The 21,109-nt window shown below is 40.8% G+C and overlaps 2 protein-coding genes across 4 annotated transcripts; one reads left to right on the top strand and one right to left on the bottom strand.

Moving 5' to 3' along the window:
- Positions 1-384: 384 nt before the first annotated feature.
- On the bottom strand, positions 385-8,683 carry cbx7a (chromobox homolog 7a). 3 transcript variants are annotated; one of them, XM_053637781.1, is made up of 9 exons: positions 8,263-8,682; positions 6,912-6,955; positions 5,308-5,373; positions 5,089-5,155; positions 4,278-4,372; positions 4,063-4,120; positions 3,379-3,727; positions 1,257-1,895; positions 385-785 (listed from the first exon to the last, which is right to left on the bottom strand). In XM_053637781.1, exons 1-8 carry the CDS (start codon positions 8,329-8,331, stop codon positions 1,297-1,299), a joined length of 1,347 nt encoding a protein of 448 aa, XP_053493756.1. In that variant the 5' UTR covers positions 8,332-8,682; the 3' UTR covers positions 385-785; positions 1,257-1,296. The 3 variants fall into 3 exon arrangements, with proteins under 3 accessions (XP_053493756.1, XP_053493755.1, XP_053493757.1); XM_053637780.1 differs by having other exon boundaries at positions 385-1,895; positions 8,263-8,683; XM_053637782.1 differs by lacking the exons at positions 4,063-4,120; positions 4,278-4,372 and having other exon boundaries at positions 385-1,895; positions 8,263-8,676.
- A 5,642-nt stretch (positions 8,684-14,325) lies between these two features.
- On the top strand, positions 14,326-19,129 carry desi1a (desumoylating isopeptidase 1a). Its single transcript, XM_053637846.1, has 6 exons — positions 14,326-14,501; positions 15,880-15,901; positions 16,035-16,104; positions 16,260-16,369; positions 16,645-16,767; positions 17,221-19,129. The coding sequence occupies exons 1-6, from the start codon at positions 14,411-14,413 to the stop codon at positions 17,312-17,314; spliced, it is 510 nt and encodes a 169-aa protein (XP_053493821.1). The 5' UTR covers positions 14,326-14,410; the 3' UTR covers positions 17,315-19,129.
- Positions 19,130-21,109: the final 1,980 nt, after the last annotated feature.

Raw genomic sequence — 21,109 nt, 5'->3', positions numbered from 1 at the left:
CGGACCATTAGCGGTCATGAAAAGCAGACGGCAGAACTGAATTATACCCCCTACAAAGGTTTGGAATAATAAATGACAACATTCCAGTAATAAAAGGTAAACACCAGAGTGAAGATCCTTCAGTTCAACTAAAATAAAATAATCCAGATTTCCGTTTCTAACTTTTCTCTGGTAAACCGGTTCTTTTGCAAATTGGGACTTTTAAATGGCTCTTCTGTTTTAGGACACAGTAGCAAATTAAGATCTTTCAATGTGATGTTTCTTAAAGGACCGCTGCAGTACCCATTTTCACACTCGAGTTAATTTCCCATGAAGTATTTCATCATTTAAAGACGTTTTTTAAAATTGTTGATGTAGTAAACATGATCCACGAATGAGACAAAACATTTTTGTCACTTTATTTATTGGAAATACAAATAAAAATGTAACCTTGCCATAGATGAACTACAAGTCGTATAACGGCATGTTTTTCTCTTTTTTTTTTTCTTTTTGCGGTTTCACCACATAGTAGTAACGTTCAGCTCGACTTTGTTGCATGCTAGAGATACATCTAAAGCACACTGTTTTCCGACGCTTCGTGAATACACTTCAGTACAGCCTGTGCAATGGCGTTTGTAATGTGAACTGATACGGACTCGTTAAAAATGCAGCAAGGCCTCGGAGCGCAAGGCAGAGCAAAACCCGAGCCGGCTAAACCTTTACCTCTCCCAGACTGGGGGGTGGGAGGGGGGACAGGGCTGCAGAGACTATGGGTTGATGATGATGTCATCTGGTCATCGCCGTCCCTGAAAGAAGAACTTGCGTTAAATCCATAGACATCTGCATTTTTTTCTTTTGTTTTAGTGGAACGGTTAACACCAACGAAGCGTTAAGTGGAAACGGCGTTCGGTTTGTTTGTTTTTTGTTGGTTTTTTTTGCGTGCATTTAAAGGTGTCACTGTCAGCAACATGAAAATCCTTCCACTATTGTTCACGGTTTCACTAAAACGAAAGGACGGAGACGGAAACGTAACCCTTTTTAACAACGGACGAGTATCTGTAAAGCAAAAACGGCGAAAAGGCTTCACTACATCGACAGATCAACACATATGCTGGTCATGTAATCTCTCACTCTCTATCTCGCGCGCATGTGAATAAGGTGTACTTTACCTCAAATGCTAACATTTCTAACGGATTCGTTATTCAAAATCGATTCGCTTACTCCTCTCTCTCTCTCTCTTTGATCGTTAACCACATTAGCAATTTGACAGGAAATACTTTTGGTTGTAACGGTGTTTCCTCTTTCCTCCTCGTTCCCTCAGACCTGCAGCCCGTAGCTGCTGAAAAACCCTTCCGCTGCCGTCGCCTCTTTAAACGTCACCGTCAGGGAGTTAATCGTCACGTTAGTCACGATCACCTTCCCAGGATGCTGTGTGCACTCGGATGCCTGAGACTCGTCTGTTCTGACCTCCGCGCTCAGCTGCAAGGTAGTGGTGCACTCGGCCGTGACCTCGTCCTTGTCTGTCTCTCTCTTCGCGTCGCTGTCTGTCTCGCCTGTCTCCTTCTCCTCATCCTGTGCAGACCTGTCAATCGAACCGAACCGAACCGTTATCACCGAGGCTCGATTCTGGAGCCTGTCTGTGATCACACCCGCTCCTGAGCTGCTGTTCAGTGATTTGTCAGTCGTGGGTTTATCTTGGGTGACTCCGCCCCCTGAAGTGTCAGTGATTGGCTTGTGCTCGTATGTGTTTGTGATGGTAGTGCTCGTTGACTGGTCCGCTGCTGTTGTAGCTGAACCGATCTCGGTGCTGGGTGGCTCCACCTCGCAGTCGGGGGAGGAAGCGCAGTGTTCTGGTTTTCCATCAGTGATGACAGCTTCCTGTGTTGAGAGGACGTGGTCTTCTGTCATCTCCGGGCCTGAGATTGAAAAAGAAATGAGTAGCTTCAGTAAAGAACATGGCTGCACAACGTTACGCCACTACTGATTGTCACAGCTCCCTGCTATGTGGAAACGTGTGAGATCTCTCTGAGGTCACGGATAATGTTTCCGTGCGTGTTTTGCCCAAGTGGGCACGAGTTCCTATAGGTTAAATTCCAGTTAGCACATGTAAACATCTGAGATTCTTGTTTATTCACCACTGACTCTTTTGATAACTTTTAAAGTGAACTTGAAATTCACCGCTCCTCACTAGCTGACCAGTTGAGATATTTAGGTGTTTGAGAAGTAAATACATTTTCTGTATCTTAATTAGGAAATACATTGTGTTACTGCTTTCTGGTAAGCTATCTTGCTAATAGTTCCTAGCTCAACCATCTTCCTTGAAATCCACCTTCCTGCAGGTTTCATCTCCAAAATCTCCAAAATGTAAGTTGATCAAGAACTTCTTAAGGAAGTGGTCAGATGGACACCATTGTGGTTGGAGCTAAAGTCTTCAGGAGGCTACAGTAGATCTCCAGGAACTGGGTTGAAGACCACTGCTCTAGCTGCTTAATATTTTCAGGGGTAATGTGTCTCTGCTGTGAAGGTTATACGGGTATTACAGCATTAATACTGTTGATCTGAAGAGTTTGTTTTCCTGTCGGAAACAGAGAGCCAATCAGATTGCACCATTCTCATGCTCCGTATCTTGTGGATGGAGAATCAAAGGCTCTGAGGTTCCTCGGTCTCCAGACCTGATCTAATGCTCTCGAATAAAAATGAAACATTTTGTAATCTAATCTGTGAGAGTTTTGTTTTTGTTTTGTTTTGTTTTGTTTTTTTATCTCTGAGAGGTTTCCATACAATTTTTTTTTTCTCTGATCCAGAAACAACTTGGTTAAAAGAATACACATTAATTACTGCAGTTCGTCTTCGTATGTGCAATGTTCTGCAGCTTCGCTCTGCTGATGGAAGTGAGGATGATGTAACTGGCACTGCAGCTGAAACACCTCTAAAACGTGCTTGTTTTTTTTTTTTTTTGGTGAATGTTGCACAACATTAGATCACCAACCAATAGATCGGTGACGCTTCATCTCTCATCTCACGCTGAATATCTCCAGGCAATATGGCACTTTCTCAGTGAGTCATGAGAGAGAGAGAGAGAGAGAGAGAGAGAGAGAGGGCGATATGGCAGAAATATCAGATTGAGATACCCGAGGACACGGTATGTTGTACAGCGTGTGTGTGGTGTGTCGTTCTGCTGGTGCACTGACGGCTTTGAAAGCTCTGCTCAGATCTTCACTGACTTTCTCGTCACGTTCCTGCAGAGCGAGCTACCGAGCCGTATTTAGCGATCACTAGCTCCGAGTCGTGACGGCTCGAGAGACTCAGTGTGGCCTCTTTGACCCACCCCCCTTCAGTGCATGATACATGCATTGTATCTTAGCAACAGTTGTCATGCCGATGCCGTGTTACACATACCGTGTGGAATGTCATGATGCTCCTCATTTTCAGTCTTCCTCCTCTTCTTCTTCTCCTGCTGCTCCTCCTCTTTCTCCCACTCTTTCTCCTGCTCATCCTCCTCCGCTGCGTTTTTCTCAAGGGTCAGTGTTCGTTGCCGTGGCGATTCTGCACTTTCCAACGATTTAGGCACAAACTGCCTGCTCCTGCGCTTCAACAGGCGGTGGTAGACTCCACCCTCACCATTCCTGCAGCGCCTCGCATTGTGCTGTAGCCCCGCCCCCATGGAGCGGGCGAGTGACAGGCGGAATCGGGGAGCGGGTTTCTCCGAAGTTTTCTGAGCACTTCGGAGCTCCATGGCGTAGATGTTCTACGTGATTACAAGAAAAACACGCATAAATAACACAAAATACATTTTTTTTAACTTACTGTAACTGTTTATATAATGTCATAAAATGGTGAATTAATTAAATGATTGACTACATAATTCCAATTAAATTATAAATCACTGTACCAACTTAAGAACAATACTGTTTATTTGTTCTTTTAAATAAAACTTTTTAAAAGTTTTTTTTTTAACAAAAAAAACAGTAAAACCTTATATTCCTTCACATGTATATATCTTTATATTTATATTACCTTTTTTCATAAAAATTCACTGTGACTAAATAAATAAATAAATAAATAAAATACTTTTAGAATTACCAACAAATAATGGTCCCATGGAGCTTTCATCAAGTGCACATAATAATCCCAAGCAAACCTAATATTAAATGAATAAATTTTTTTTTAATCTATCTGTTTAAAGTAAATTAAAGTACGTTAGTCCCACAATATTTATCTGTCAGAGGTTTGTAACAAAGTCTTTCTAGACTTTAATAATCAATAAACTTTAATTACAAAAAAAAAACCCACCCCACCCTGTTTGAACTGTATTTGAAGGAAAAACTTGGAAGTGTTTTAGCTGCAATTCACCTCCAAGCCTGCAGAGGGCTCCACGCACTTCACACTGCTCCTTTAAAAAGTTAAACACGATTAGACGCTAAACAAACACGCTAACTATCACTAACATCTTGGCTGATGTTTAAATTAACTGGGGAACCCAAGCTTTTAATCGTGATTTAAATCTGATTCACTGAACCTGTGTTTTCTAAAGATTAGGCTACACTCTGATTTTAATTTTCAAGTCCATCTGTGTATGGATGATCTATGAAAGTTTGATAACAACCTGTATAAGCAAACACAGACGTATCAGTTTGTATGTGCTAATAGTTAGTGCTCTAATAGTTAAAATTGAGTGATAAATGAACCTGAGAATAGCACTTAAAACCGTCTTTCGCTGTTGATAAGCACTGATCCTCTGTGAGCACTCTCACTAGCTACTCGTGCATCATTTTCCAGAGAGACGCAGTAAATATAAGCAAAAAAAATTTTTTTCCTTAGATATAATGACATAATAGTTTATGTCATTTATGTCATTAATAACATTCTGATTTTGGTAACTGAACAATTCTGTGAAGTGAAATTCAGTGCTACATATTTACTCTCCCGTACTAAGGGAATATAAGAGGCTCAGTAGTGGGGGAAATAGGAGGCGCACAGTGATGACATCATACACCAGTGACTGGTTTAAAGGGCACGTTGTTGCAGGGACACGTCCGCCCTCCGTTCTGTCTGTGCCGCATGTCATGGAAGTTTCACAGAAATGGGTTTCTGGAAAGTGCTTCTTACCCGTAAGACGAGTCTGCGGGGCCTCAGGCCTTTCCTCCTGTGAGCCTGTGCTCTGTCTCGCTCCTCCCTATCACACACACACACACACACACACACACACAGAGTAAGACGATAAGGCTTGGGGACGGACAGAGAGAAGAAGAAGAAGAAGAAGAAGGAACTCGAGAATTCTGATCAGCATTTTTCCAGCTAATGTGAAGTGTAAGGAGAGACACTCACTTCTCCTCAAAGGCAAGAACGAGCCGAGGGTCCAGGATGTTATCCTCCGGCTCCCACGTGCTGTACCTGATAAACACACACACACACACAGGGTCAAACATCTATACTCAAACACATGCAGAACTGTAGAAATGGTTCTGTATGCTATAAATAAACGAGTGCTTTAACACCACATGGTGATGAAGCGACGAGTCAAATCGAGGGAGTTAAAGGAACACAGAAATCAGAAATCTGTGCAGGACTTCACTTAACAGTGTCCAATCATGGCTAGATGTCGAAAGTGAACATGTGAAATAGCAGCCAGGTAGTGTGCAAGTCTCTTCAGTGAATAACTGCATCTACGGCTGTACAATGAATCCCACTTGAACCGTCTCCGTTTAGTAAACATAATCGACTAGCTAATTATTAGCATGAATAAAGTTAGCTCAAATTTATTAGAATATTTCTTTGTTGTTCGATTATTAATCAATTGCTAATCTGACCAATTAAATAATAAAGTAATTAACCTGTCTCTCAAACTAGACAGTGAATGTAGACAAAGTTAAGCATAGTATACAGTTTCCAGAGAAACTTTGATTTATTTAATTATTTGTTTGTTTGTTAGTTTGTTTACAGACCATGCTTTGCTGCATGAACTTTTCCCGACTATAAAATGACCTTTACACACCTAAATATTTTATGACTCGTGCGAATTTGCGTGTTAGTCCTCACTTTTGCTCCGTCTTTCGCCCAAACCAAGCCGCAATCAAAACTCTGAACAGTAAAATATAGACCGTGTTCAAGTGGAGCGATGGATCTGATGCTTTAGGGACGTTATCGTGACCACAATTCATACATCATGTAACTCTCATCAGTCACAATCACTGCAGACATGCTACTGTAAAGTGCTGTTGAATTCTGGATTGTGATTGGTCAGAAGGTGTTGATTAATTTTCTATAACAGCAGCTCTGACAGTAGCGCAGGTTTATATTAATATGGTATTGTTTCTATAGTAACAGCTCATTCACAGGGACGTGTAAAGTGGACGCTTCACACGAACTGATTGAGATAAAGAGAGGCTTGTGACAGAACTACCATTTATAGCTGCTATAACACAAGTGACAGCATGAACTAACTTGTTTTGCAACATATTAAATGCAAATATAAACGGATATAAAGCATGGCATGCTGTTCGTTAATAAATTAAAATGTGTAACTGCTGGCACATTGCTGGCACGTTGCACGTTGCAACTCCATGTTGTTGTGATTCTTCTTTGTTGTTGTCCTTCGAGCATACCTCAATAGGCTATGCGTATGACTGCGCACACACTCGAGAATGCGTAAAAAAAACAAAACAAAACTAAGTACACCAGAGGCTTTAGTTAACAAAAACGTCAGAAAAACTAATCCCGTCCGAGTAGAGCACTTTATTCATAGATTTATACATGGGAAGGAATTCAGGCTTCGACTCTACAATGTTAGACTGGATCACTGTAATTTCGATACTGAGCGGTTTAACCGTGACGAGAGTTGTAGCCGTTATCATGCGCACAGCGCACGTGTGAGGCTTGTTTTTTTTTGTTTTTTTTTAAAAAGCCGCAGATAAAGTTTTGACTCCACTCACTTAGGAGGCCATCCCTGCCACTTCAGAAGATACTCCACATTTCCCTGAGAGAGAGAGAGAGAGAGAGAGAGAGAGACAGGCAGAGGAAAGCTTTATTAAAATGAGTTTGCACAGGTTCACAGTAAAAACATGGACGCTGTCCCTTTAAGACCCGAATTGTTCCTCGCGCTCTCAGAACTGTATTCTTCTTTTTTTTAATGACGTAGGCGTCCCCATCGCTAGGCTACCGCTGGCTGTGACGTCACGCCACGCGGGGTTCTAGAACATTTATGGGATGGTTGGAATGGATGGATGGATGAGTGGTGGGCGGGGCCAATGGGAAACATGTAAACAACATCTCGGTTACGCAACGGACGATTTTTATTGTTGTTGTTGTTTTTCCCAAAAAAAATTCACGTTCCAATCCCGAGCCACACACTACTACTGTAGTATATGATCACTGTATCATAGTGTGTAACGCGTCGATTTAGGATCAAACCCCGCGATCATGGAGAGTCATGGAGACCGTTATTCTGTTAGGGCACGCGACAACAAGACGTTAGCATGCTGCTACTCGGCCACTGACATACAGTTTATTTTTGTGGGCACCATGGTGTAGTCATGGTGAAGTTTAGCCGCGGAATAAAATGTGTTTGGTTTTTTGTATAATCTTTGAGAGAGATGCGTGGGATGGATATGAGAGAGAAATCCTTCGGCTATCCTTGAAACCCCTCCCTCTCTCTCATTCTCTCTCCCTCGCTCTCTCTCCCTCTCTCCTCTCGTGCGCTTGTGAGCTAACTGCGTAGCCAAGCTGAGCGCGCGGAGAGAGAGAGAGAGAGCGAGAGAGCACGAGACCCATACATACATAGGTAGCGCTATACATTGGTGCGCGCGCGCCGCACTCCTCTCACCTTCTCACACACGCAACCTACTCATATCATTTTTATATGTGCATATATATTTATATTTTGTACAAATATATAACGATATATTTTCAAAACATTTTATTCTATTTGCCCATCCTGAGGTGATAAAGCTGTGTTCTGACCAGCGCGCGCGCATGTGTGTGACGGGTCAAAAAAAGTGCAGCAACAACAAGCAGTTAAGAAAAAAAAAAGTTGCAAACGTCATTCCAGCAAAGGAGCTCGTTTTGTGGTTGCTTGGTCATTGCAAAACTACCAACCGACCAGCAGCAGGGGAAATTAAAAAAGTATCGCGTTGCACTTTGATATATATATTTTTTTAAAAATTCCCCTATGAAACAGAAACTAACCCGCGCGCGAATTTCCCCCTTTTTTATTTTTATTTTTTACAACGTGTCACTGAAAGAATTCTGCTTTTCTTTAATGTAAGAGAAATGATGTGAGTGTACCTTTCTAACTCTCTTCTTGGTGATGGACTCTACGGCGAACACTTGCTCTCCGATGGATGACAGCTCCATTTCGCAGCGCAGCCTTCAAACTGACTTGTATTTATTTATTTGTTTGGTTTAAATTTCTAGCGCGTGCCTCGGTTTCACTTTTTTTTCTTCTTCTTTGCTCTGCGATCAGTGCGGAAGCTCGATCCGTCCCGTTCCTCAACCCCGTTATCCGGACACTTCTGCGTGTTCTAGCATTTTCGGTGGAGCGCGCGAGCTTTCACGGAGTTTTAAAATCTGCGACACATCCACTCTCTCTCTCTCTCACTTACTCACTCGCTCGGTGTGTGCTTCAGCGCGTGCCTGCTGTAGAGAAAAAAAAAACACAACATACACGCGCTATTCGCTGAGAGCGCGTGCGTGCAGTGCGTGCCCTCCCCTATCTCTCTCTCTCTCTCTCTCTCGCTCTCTCTCCAGTAGGGTTGTAGTTGGGAGAAGGAAAAAAGAAAACATTGCATGAGTCACTTTCATTAAGGGCCATATGACGGAAAGCAGGAAATAACGGGAAAAGGTGGACTCGTGCTCGTAAAGCATACAAGGGATCTACAAACGCAGGGGAGCAGGGTGGGGGGGTGCGTGAGGGGAAAACGTGGGCGGCGTGATTTAATGACATCATTGCCAGAAATTTTTTGGTCCCAACATTTCCTTGGTAGAAGGACAGCTTCTCACCTTCCAGGAAAAACAATCCCATGTGTAGGCGCGTGCTCCACTCTAGCTTCTTAATCTGACCAATCAAAAGCTGCTGTTTAGTCTCGTTCTGGATAACGTGAGTCCAAAGAGAGGAGCAGTGCCGTCAATTCTTTTCACGGGAACGTAGCTAATGCAAGCTTTAAAAGTCGTTACATGTCACTATGATGTGACAAGTAAATTGGCATATTCGTTGAATCGTCATGATCATTTGCATATCAAAACGTGTTACATGAATGTATATTTTTATCAGAATAGAAAATAATAGATTATATATTTTGTTTTACTATGTAAAGAAAATGAAAAGTAACTGTTTACATATTTAAGAATCTGTGACTGGTCGTTGGGAACAATGGTGATCAGTGATTGGTTGTTCGGATCAATGGTGATCAGTGTTTGGTTGTATGGAACAATGGTGATCAGTGATTGGATCAATGGTGATCAGTGATGAGAACAATGGTGATCAGTGATTGGAACAATGGTGATCAGTGATTGGTTGTTGGCTTTTCACACTGGTAGTGAGTCAAGTGAACCTGCACTCTCAACTCTTATAACCACCAGCTGTGATGTGAGCTGGAGAGTCATATCCAGTGCAGGACGGTTGCTAACGTCTTCTCAAAAAGCAGCAAGAGTTTTCACTTGGCTCTTTTTTTAAAATGAAGTTGCTACAGAGGTTTAAAAAGTTGCCAAATCTAGTGACGAAGGCTCTAAATTGGCATCACAATCAATAGAGTGTGGACCCTTAGAGACACTACATCTTCACTGTAATCAGTGGAGTTCATAGTCATAATGCCTGTACACGAAAAAAAAAAAATTTTCTTTTCCCATCTAGCTATTTCTAGTTTTTCCAGAAAAAAAAATTCAGTTCAACCCACATTTCAGTTTATTTGGATTCTTCTAATAAAAGTTGAATTCAAATAAATGATTACGTTAAATATGCATGTACATTTGTAGGCATTCAACACTTTTTGGAAAAGTTATGTAAATATACGTTATTAGCATAGGGTAGACATTAATTAAAGTGTATGCCAATGTTAAAGAGAATGTCTCCAATTAATTCTTACTGAGCTCCATCCTGAGGACACGATCTTTATCACAAACGATCTTTATCATTTTAACATCAACGGAATTATGCACTTATAAACTCAGGTCTTGTAAGCTTTTTGAATATGTTCTTATGACATAAAATAAACCTTTAAAAAATAAAATTTTGTTTACAGGCTTGTCAAGCAAAGAAGGTCATTTTTGAGTTAAGCCCCACCCCCTCATTCAATTCATATGGTCTATTTAAGTAATTTCTTTGTGCTTTAATGTTTCTATCAGTTGCTATTTTTGTAGCAGCTTTACTGACTAAGACAAATCACCTTGTTTATAAGGAAAAATATCTTATACTTCTATTACCTATACCAGAGAAAACACACGCTACACAATTTCCAAGAATCCCACTTTATGCCACGGAGCTCTACAGTGCCACTAGTGGTCAAATTTTTACATCAGAAACTTTTATTCAGAGAAGATACAGTACTTCTGTCAACAAACCAATTTTTTTTCAGATTAAATATTTACAATAAACTATAAACTACTCCACTTAAACTGAGCTGGAACCTGACTTACCAGTTTATCAGTTAAATTTGTGAACAACGTTTTCGTCATTCTGGATTATTAAGGGTTCTAAGTTTTTTTTTTTTTTTAAAAAGGGACTCATAACTCTTTCTGATAGAAAAATATTGTAGATTCCTACATAGAACCTTTATCTCCATAAAGAGGGACATCTGAAGAATATAAATTCTCTAAAAGTTTTGTAAGAGTCTTTTCACTTTGTATAAACGAGCACGCAGACACGCAAAGCTCTAACACATCCATCATAATACTAACTCAGCTAAACGGCTAAAGCTACACGAGAAATTCATTGCTATAGCTAGTGACCAGAAGGTTAATTGTGAAAAAATAAATAAATATTAATAATACTGATTAATAAAACTTAATTAGCTATGTCAGGGAAGCTATGGTAAAATTAGTTAGTAGTAGTAGTTAGTTAAAGATAGATAGAATAATTGGGAAAAGTAGCTTAACTAAAATAAAAAAAACATTACTAATCAGTGTCATCTCTTCTGTTAATTATACAGTAATTAATATATAATCAACAAAATGTCTGACAAACTATTTATTCTCATACCTCATATCTGTGAACTACTTGCTCATTAACTATTAACATACAGACCACTATCAGACACTAAACAAAATCAACTTTGTTTCATTCTTTCCCCACTGACTTTATGTCCCTAACAGCTTCTCCTCTTCTAACTGGAGATCGTCAACATCAAAAATAATATGGGCTTTGAAAACCAAATACTTCCAGCCTCTTTGTTGCACTGCTGCAGGTGTGGGGTTAATGGGAAACGTCTCCATCAGATACTCAGAATAATATAGCAGGAAACATAAAAAAGATTATCGAGAAGTACCGGAAAGGATTTGGAACATTTTAAGCTTTAACTCTTAAAAATGGTTCTTTGACAGTTCTTCAACTGTTTGTTATATGAAGTTCATTTCACTTCATGAAATAGATCCAGGTCGTACAATAGAAAAGTATTTAATACAGAAACACTCTCTTGTGGGGTTTTTATATCAAGCTGTTAAGGGATTAAAGACTTTTTTGAGCATTAGGGACAGATCCCTAATCTCATGGAGAGTTACAAATTTCCCCAGCCAATTTTATGTATGTAAATTTTATTATGTTTACGCGTTTAGATTTTTTTTTTTATTATGGAAACCAAATGGCTGCCATCCAAAGTCCCTGGAGCAGAGATGATAAACATTCAGTTTCACTCTGAGTAAAAATGAATGTCAGCTTGTACAAACTGAAACTAAGAGTTATTTTCAGACACAGATAAGCTTAAATCAGGAACATCTGACAACAGTTTTAGCATACTGTCTTGCAAAGATTAAGCATTGTGCCACAGCTGGTGGCTCACAGCTTTAGAGTCTCTGATTTGATCCTGAGCTCAGGTTACTGCCTGTGTGGAGTTTTGCATGTTTTCCCCTTGTCTTTGTGGGTTTCCTCTAAATTCTGTAGTTTCCTCCAACCACCCAGAAATATTCCAGATTGCCAAAATTAAGTTGTCCTTAGTTGTGAATGAGTGTATGTATGTGTGCATGGTGGGTGCTCTGTGATGGACTGGCATCTGATTCAGGGTGTAGCCTTATTGATTTGGTGTTACTGAACTCGGGAACTCAAAGTTGAGGAGACCATCCCAGATTCCAAATTTTTTTTTTGTTTGCTTGTTTTTTTGTGGTCAGAGTTTGGGAGTTAAAGGTTACAGCCTCTAATTGAAAGCAGCAATAGAAAATGAGCCTGTGATGTGATTTACAGGATGTGAAATAAATTGGGAAATGTTATTGGTGTGTGAGTCTGAATTTGCAACCAATGAGCAGTCAGTTAGGTCCTGTTTTTAACGGGCGCTAGATAAGCGGATGATAAACAACATGGATAACTGTAAACTAATGTCAATGAAAAGAAAACTTAATAAAGAAAGAGTGTATTTTCCCAAATGGGTCTGATTGAAAACGAGCTCCAAACTAAAACGGGACAAAGAAGACTCAACATTCCACCAGTGCTAGTTGTTGAGTGCGCTTTGACCTTGACCACAATAAATTGCCTACTGAAAATGAATGAATGAAACCAATGAGATATTCTACAGCCACCGTCCACTTTATTAGGAACACCCGTACACCTGCACATTAATACAGTTATCTAATCAGCCAATCATGTGTCAGCAGCGCAATGTGAAAAATCATGCAGGTTCAGGTCAAGAGTTTCAGGTAATGTCACATCAAACATCAGAATGGGGAAAAAGTGTGATCTCTGTGACTTTAACTGTGGCATGGTTGTTGCTGCCAGATGGACTGGTTTGAGTATTTCAGAAACTGCTGATCTCCTGGGATTTTCACACAGAAGTCTCTAGGGTTTACACAGAATGGTGTGAAAAACAAAAAACATCCCAGGTGTGGAGGGTCTGCAGGCTTAAACACCTCACTGATCTGAGAGGTAAAAGGAGACCAGGAGACTGGTCTGAGCTGACAGGAAGTCTATAGTAACTCAATCACTCTTTACAACCGTGGTGAGCAGAAAAGTATCTCAGAACACACAACACATCAAACCTTGAGGTGGATGGGAATACCTATCTGGTACCAACATCCATGGCATGATCAAAGTCACAAAGACCCCACTTTCTCTTCATTATGATGTTGGTCTGTATCTGCAAGACTTTTATGCATTGTGCTGCTGACTAGTGTTGATTGATGACTGCTGATTAGATAACTGCATGAATGTACAGGTGTGTAGGTGTTCCTAATAATGTGGATGGTGAGTGTATATATACACCATATGGCCGAAAGTAAATGCAAACCTGACCATCACACCCATATGTGGTTCTTCCCCAAACTGTTAACACAAAGTTTAAAACACACACTTGTATCTTTGTGTCTTTGAACACTGTAGCATTAAAATTTCCCTTCAATGGAACTAAGAGGCCCAAACATGTTCCAGCATGACGACGCCCCTGTGTACAAAGCGAGCTCCACGTAGACGTGGTGTGTGAAGGTTGGAAGAAGGTAGAAGAACTCGAGTGTCCTGTACAGAGCCCTGACCTCAACCCCACTGAACACCTTTTGGATGAACTGGAACCGGAGCCTCATCACCATCCCAACATCAGCGTCTGACCTCAACCTCAGTAACGATCTTGTAGCTGAATGAACACAAATTCCCACAGCCATGCCCCAAAATCTAGCGGAAAGCCTTCCCAGAAGATTACCACACATTATAACAGCTGGAACAGGATGTTCAGCAAGCACACACGGGTGTGATGGTGAAGTGTCCACATACTTTTGGCCATACAGTGTATTTAAAAGGTGGCAGGACTTGTGTTATTTTGCCCCCCCCCCCCCCCCATGTCTAAAGCCTATGTCCACGTCACTGGTTAGCTCATCTACAGTAATGTTCGAAAGATTTAGACCGCAGTATCGCATTAAGATATAGATTTCCTGTAATAATTAGCTGGCAGTCATACATCAACCTGATCTAATCTCTTTTATGTCTTTCTTTTTTTTCTTCTTCTTCATTTCATTCCTGAGTAAGTATGAGTCAACTGAAGTGTGAGTCAAGCTGCAGCATCTCCCTTTCCATAGCGCTCGCTGAGGTGACGTGATCGACAAACCGACTGTCCAATCGCCTGATTGAGAGTAGGCATGACTAGCCAATCCTGTCTCAGGAGGCGGACCAATACTAGTTCTGTCCAATCCTAGCGCAGGAGGCGGGGCTTGTGGTGCGGAAAATGACGCGGCAGGCTGCTGTGGATTGCTGGTCATTTTCATCACCAGCATAGCAACAAAAAAAAGAAAGGAAAAAAAAGAGAAAAAGATGGATAAAAACAGTACAACATTCTCCGTCCAGCTTTATATTTACGACTTGTCAAAGGGAATGGCGCGCCAGCTCAGCCCGATAATGCTCGGTGAGCGGAGATAAATAACCTGTTTCTGCTTATTCATCTGTATGAGTATGCTTAGCGTAGTGTAACGGCTAATAACCGGCTAATGCTAATCCGTTCATTTTCTGGGAGGATGGTCACTATGGCAACACGTTTAAGTCGCGTTGAGTGCGTTCACGAGTGAAATCAGCTTCGTGATGATGTATGTTAAGCTGAAATAACGACATTTTAGTGTTTATTTTAGGAACACGGTCCTCGGGAGGTACAGGGTGAAAAGTTCAGATGAGGAAAATGTCTCCTTTTGGAATTTTTTTCCCCGTCAGACGGCGATGTCGCAAAGTCTCGCGATATTTAGAATGTGCTTACAGTTCGTGGAGGCAGGAACTCTCGCGATATTTAAGAACGGTTGAAAAGAATGAAGAGAATAAATGTTAAATATCCTGTTGATTGAAGTGATATGAAGGAAAAAATAATGAAAATAGGGAAGGATGAATGGCGCGAGAGGGACGAGAAGGAAAACATAAAGGTGAAAAGATGGAATGGATAGAGAGAAAGAATAAGAGAGAGAGGGTGAGAAGGAGAGAGATGTTGAGGGAAAGAAAAGGAAGAATGGAGCAACGGAAGAGAGAATGAATAAAAGAAGAGTGAAAGAGTGTGAGACATTAAAATAAAACGAGCAATGGAAGAGAGCAGGCATTAAAAAGAAGAGAGAGAGAAAGAAGAGGCAGGTTGAACAGAGAAAGAATAAATGAAATAGAAATATAGGAGAAGGAAAAGAAAGTAGGAGAGACAGAAAGGGAGCCAAAAACAGAAAGAGTTGGAACAGGAGGGAAGAAATGAATTAAAAAGAAGAGAGAGAGAGAGAAAGAAGAGGCAGGTTGAACAGAGAAAGAATAAATGAAATAGAAATATAGGAGAAGAAAAAGAAAGTAGGAGAGACAGAAAGGGAGCCGAAAACGGAAAGAGTTGGAACAGGAGGGAAGAAACGAATTAAAAAGAAGAGAGAGAGAGAGAGAGAGAGAAAGAAGAGGCAGGTTGAACAGAGAAAGAATAAATGAAATAGAAATATAGGAGAAGGAAAAGAAAGTAGGAGAGACAGAAAGGGAGCCGAAAATGGAAAGAGTTGGAACAGGAGGGAAGAAATGAATTAAAAACAAAAGGGAGGGGATTGTAGTGGAGAGAGAGAGAGAGAAGGAAGAGCAAGTGTATTCTCATCAGAATGACTTCCAATGTGCAAGCTCCGCCTTCAGACTTTAGGCCATGCCCCCTGTTATGAGGGTGATACCCCTCTCCCCACACACACGCACAGCGTTTGTAGATAACAGCCTCACACAGCATCACATACTACACTTTCATGATGGAGTTTTAACTCCAATGTCCTTTGTTATTTTTTCTGTTACAGGGAAGCAGCTTGATGGAATTTGGTACGTTCTGGCGAACAAACAATGCTGACACTGCAGTCTCCTTCCATAAATGTTAAATAAACTTTATATCCTTATAGAAATGTGGAGCCTCTGGATTTATATGCCTCTTCTATGTGTGTGTGTGTGTTCTCAGGCACACGTCCATCGTGGTGTTCGGAGAGGAGTTCTTCTTCGGAGGTGTAGGGATATCCAGCTGCCCTCCGGTAAATCTCCTAGCTCCGCCCACTGTGTGACATCACTCAGACTGCAGTTTGAGCCAGTGAGCTCAGGTGAAGACAACAGGAATACACAGTTAAGGTATAGGTGTATGTTTGTGTGTGTGTGTGTGTGTGTGTGTGTGTGTGTGTGTGTGTTGCAGGGCGGGACGATGCTCGGGCCACCCGATACAGTGGTGGAGTTGGGCAACACGGAGGTGAACGAGGAGATCTTCATGGACTACCTGTCCTCACTCGGAGAAACCACATACAGGTGCATGCACATGTCGAAAAACTTAATAGTCTACAGTTACATCCTTAAACGCACGCGTATTCTGCTGTTGTAGGAAAATAATCAACTTTGGGGCTGTAAGAGTAACTCTGTTTCATCACTTCCTGTTGTGACACTTTACTGTTGGTGTGTGTTAGATTTCACTGAATTGTGTCATCTCTCTCTCTCTCTCTCTCTCTCTCCCTCCCTCTCCCTCCCTGTGTGTGTGTGTGTGTGTGTGTGTGTGTGTGTGTGTGTGTGTGTGTGTGTGTGTGTAGAGGGGAGAGATACAGGTTGTTTGAGCATAACTGTAACACCTTCACTAACGAAGTGGCTCAGTTTCTGACAGGCCGAAAGATTCCTTCTTACATCACAGACCTGCCGTCTGAAGTGCTCTCCACGTACGTCTTACATACACACACACACACACACACACACACTATGCATTAGACGAATGTACTACAGTGTGTTCTGATCCGTTTGTGGCTGTGAAGTGACACACGGGTCTAAAATTAACCCGGGGTGTGATTTATCAGCACTCGGAAGTGATCCTGTGAAGTTTCCGGCCCCTCGGTGCCGTAATAAACACTTTGATCACACAACAACCGATGAAGCTTCCCAGAATAAACGCTGTGAAGCTCTAATTTCTGTCACATCGTCTGACTTTTTCTCTTCACACACACACACACGTGCACACACACACACACACACAGTGACATATCTGTTGTCAGAACCAGAGCTGTGTTATAGATCAGACAAACAGGAGCTCAGGATACACACACAGCACAATGACATTATTATTATTATTATTATTATTATTATTATATGTTCAACCTTGTGTGTGTCTCTCTCAGGCCGTTTGGTCAGGTCCTGAGGCCGATCCTGGACTCCATCCACATTGCGCCCCCTGGTGGCAGTGTTATCAACAGCCAGAATAATCACAGCTAGGTCTCTTTCACCAGCTCCACACACACACACCCCCCCACACACACAGTGGCAGCTTGTGTTTGTGTTTAAACAGTCATGTTGGGTTGAGACTCGGGGATCAGTTGTATGCTGAACAGACACACGGCTCCGATCCTCGGCTCTGATCCTCACTCTGCAGTCCTGAAGCCACAGTCAGGGATCTCATTACTCCATCTCACTGTACACCGAGCTGCCGTTTCATCAGGTCCACCTCCACTGACTGTACTGTACACTACAGGATTGGCATAGGTCTACCCCATCCATGAATTTGGGGGGTGGGGGGGGTGGGACAACCACTGACCAGACATGTGATGTGCGTCCACGTCATTCAAATGTCTCTGTTTCACTGGGCAGCATTTAACTCTAGTAAGAAACCATGTTCAGTGTCATCAGACACCATTATACAAACCATTTGTTTACTATGGGACAAATCAGTTGAATCACTTACAATTGTTAACTATGGGTTGAATCAGTTGAATCAATTGAATCACTTACAATTGTTTACTATGGGATGAATGACTTGAATCATTCAAATCAGTTAAATTACTTACATTTATGTACTTTATTAATCCGTGAGGGGAAATTGTTAATCAGTTGAAGTCAGACAAATTATTCAAATCTCACACATTTACGAGAGAATCTACCAAATCCCTTACGATTTTCAGCTATGAGATAAATCACATGAATCAATCAAATTACTTACTTCCTCGATTGGACTGACTGTTTGATCAGCCATGTTTGTGAAAAGAATGATAGGATTGGCTTCATTGTAAAGGACACATGGGACACTAGGTCCAAATTTTTCAGCCGTTTTCCTGCCTTCTGATTGGAGCACAGTGATGATTCAGGTGGTGTTGATTCTCAGTACAGCAGTGACACTGATGTGGAAGTATGTGTGGCACAGGTACGAGTGTTTATATAAAAGTAACAGAGTGGCTGCAAGACTTGTGTATTAATAATAATCTGTGTGTGTGTATAAAAATGAATCCCTGATTGTGGCACATACGATTCAGCCATGCTGCATTTTTTAGAAAATTCTGAATGTGATTAAAATTTCTTGCAAGCAAATATTATCGACATAATATTCATTGTCTTGTTTTTAATGCAGCCGGTTCGCCATGGAAACGGCTTAGAAATATTGACACGAGCTCCAGCGCTGGCCGTCTTTAAACACACGCGACATAATGAACGTCTTATAGCAGCTATGTTTATATTCAGATATGTTACTACAGTTTGAACCCATCCTATAGTCAGCAAATGGGTTTTAAATCGAGTATTAATTATAATTAAAATGGTTAATCTAACAATCTTTAGTAAATGAAGCCTATAGTGTTTGTAGTGTGATTTCTAATCCTTTTCAGTGTTACACAGTGTTAAATCTCTCATGAACTACTGATCTTTGTCCATTTATTTGCACATTATTTGAACTCCTGACCTATTTCCTGTGTTTTCAGTCACTGCACTTTGTGTTTAAGTTTGTAGTTGCCATATTACAGTATTTTTTTTCTTCAGCAAAGCCTAGGAAAACAAAGATTAGCACGACTGGACTGACCGTACCGTTACGTTCACAGGGTGTCAGAACCTGGTTTTGTGTTCACGCAGTGTGATTTGTGATGCCTGATTTGGTTTTAACCGAAGAACACCTTTGTCACTTTATTATCATCATATTTTAACTTATCATTGCAATTTCTATTTATTAACAATAATATAATTAAATGATCTATTATGTTGGCATAAATATTTATTTGGTGTTATGATTTACGCAATGTGTTACATGTGTACTCTGTCATAATATGTCTGGATTTAATATTTAACATATATATATATATATATATATATATATATATATATATATATATATTATTAAATTATACAAACGTATTCATCTCAATAAAGAGAAGCAGCTCTGATCATGTTTGGTTGTCATTATATTGGTTTTAAGAGTTAAAGAACTGATAATTAACCGATTTAATTGATTTTATTTTACAGAATGCAAAATTATTTACATTTAAATAATAATGAGATGTTTGTTATTTGGTATTTACATTTATGTTATCACTGTTCTATCAAGTTCAACTTCAAGTATCAAGTTCCTGGACTGAATGTTGGCGTCACGCTCAGCTGTGATTCAGTGAGTCAAATCAGCTTGTTGATAAGAGCTGAATCTTTTGACTCCCAAATCCATCCATCTTCTATACTGCAGTGGTTTCCAAACTTTTCCAGGGCAAGGCCCCCCAAATGGCATTAACATTTGACCGAGGCCCCCCTTTTGCAAGATGTCTTTAAAACAGATTAAAAATACAGACTTCTGAATATATCCCCCCTTTTTTTTTTTTATTAATAATTACATCTTACATCTTTACATTACATTAGGAATTGATTGTGTGTGTGTGTGTGTGTGTCTGAGAGTGAGAAAGAGAAAACATACATTTATTTATTTTTCACACCAAATTGTTGAGGCCCCCCTGGCGCCCCCTGGCGGCCCCCACTTTGAAAACCACTGCTATACTGCTTCTTCAGGGTCGCGGGGAACCTGGAGCCTATCCCAGGGAGCATTGGGCACAAGGCGGGGTACACCCTGGACAGGGTGCCAATCCATCTCAGGGCACATTAACATACATATTCATACACTACGGACACTTTGGACATGCCAGTCAGCCTACCGTGCATGTCTTTGGACTGGGGGAGGAAACCGGAGGAAACCGGAGGAAACCCCTGCAGCATGGGGCAAACATGCAAACTCCCAACCCTGGAGGTGTGAGATGAACGTGCTAAACATGTGCATAAGCCACCGTGTGCCAGACTCCCAAATGTTCTATGAATTGCATAGTTTGTATTATATATACATGTATATATGTAGAGTATGTTATGAAAGAACTATTTAAATATGTGTAAAAACAGTAAAGTGGTGCATAATTGAGCCTACAGTAGTCAGTCAGATATTAATTAGTCTGCACTTACATCACGCTGCCTTGCTTACACACAGATGAGAGTCAAATACACGTCTTAATGATTTCCAACATCAAACATCACAGCATCTGTTTCTATTTCCAGGACATTTCAGCCTCAAGACTGATTGCCTTTGCCAGGAGGTTAAGACTTAGCCTAGAGCGAGCTTTCAACAAGATGATGATGTCAAACACCTTTAAAATCATCACAGAAATGAATGAAACACAAAAACATTGTTTTGGAAATTATTGCTTAATGAGCATCACACTGTGAGGATCTGAAACCGTGTGGTGTGACGTGAAGAAGGACGTCCACACGCACAAACCTCAGTATATAGACGGGTTTAAAGTGTTCTGGATGGAGTAGTGGACCCAGGTCGTCTCTCCAACCTTGTTAGATATTACGGGAAGTGACCCGGTGCTGTTATTCTCTCCAGTGAACAGCAGGTGTCACAAAATATTTGTGAAAACAAATAGGGCTGGACCCCCCCCCCCCCCACACACACACACACAAAAACTAAACTAATTGCACCACTTAAGAAAACATTTGATTTTAGTAAATAAAGATGTACAGCGTCTTTGTATTTTTGAGCTGAAAATATAACTTATTTCAGAATTATTGGCACCCTTCATAAAATGTGCAAATGTTTGTGTATTGTGCACAAGAAATTCAACATTTTCAGTTTTCCACAAAAAAAAAAAAAAAAAAAAAAAACACTTTTATTTTAAATGGATTAATTGTTGCCTATTTGTCTCAAAAATATATGTTCAAGTTCAACTTGGGATGGGGGGCGGGTTGTGTGAGGGGTGTGTGGGGTCATCCCCAATG

This window comes from Ictalurus furcatus, chromosome 12 (genome assembly GCF_023375685.1).
Source record: "Ictalurus furcatus strain D&B chromosome 12, Billie_1.0, whole genome shotgun sequence".
In the NCBI taxonomy this organism is placed as follows: domain Eukaryota; kingdom Metazoa; phylum Chordata; class Actinopteri; order Siluriformes; family Ictaluridae; genus Ictalurus; species Ictalurus furcatus.
The sequence above is the reverse complement of the archived record's forward strand: the minus strand, read 5'-3'. Positions and strand labels throughout refer to the sequence as shown.

Excerpts from the sequence above, each read along its gene's own strand:
- desi1a (XM_053637846.1), top strand. The coding sequence starts at position 14,411 with ATGGATAAAAACAGTACAACATTCTCCGTCCAGCTTTATATTTACGAC. Across the intron at positions 15,902-16,034 it reads AAGCAGCTTGATGGAATTTG|GCACACGTCCATCGTGGTGT; the intron begins GTACGTTCTGGC and ends GTGTGTTCTCAG. Across the intron at positions 16,768-17,220 it reads CCGTCTGAAGTGCTCTCCAC|GCCGTTTGGTCAGGTCCTGA; the intron begins GTACGTCTTACA and ends TGTCTCTCTCAG.
- cbx7a (XM_053637780.1), bottom strand. The coding sequence starts at position 8,331 with ATGGAGCTGTCATCCATCGGAGAGCAAGTGTTCGCCGTAGAGTCCATC. Across the intron at positions 5,374-6,911 it reads TGGCAGGGATGGCCTCCTAA|GTACAGCACGTGGGAGCCGG; the intron begins GTGAGTGGAGTC and ends TGTGTTTATCAG. Across the intron at positions 4,121-4,277 it reads TCAAATACAGTTCAAACAGG|GTTTGCTTGGGATTATTATG; the intron begins GTGGGGTGGGTT and ends ATTTAATATTAG.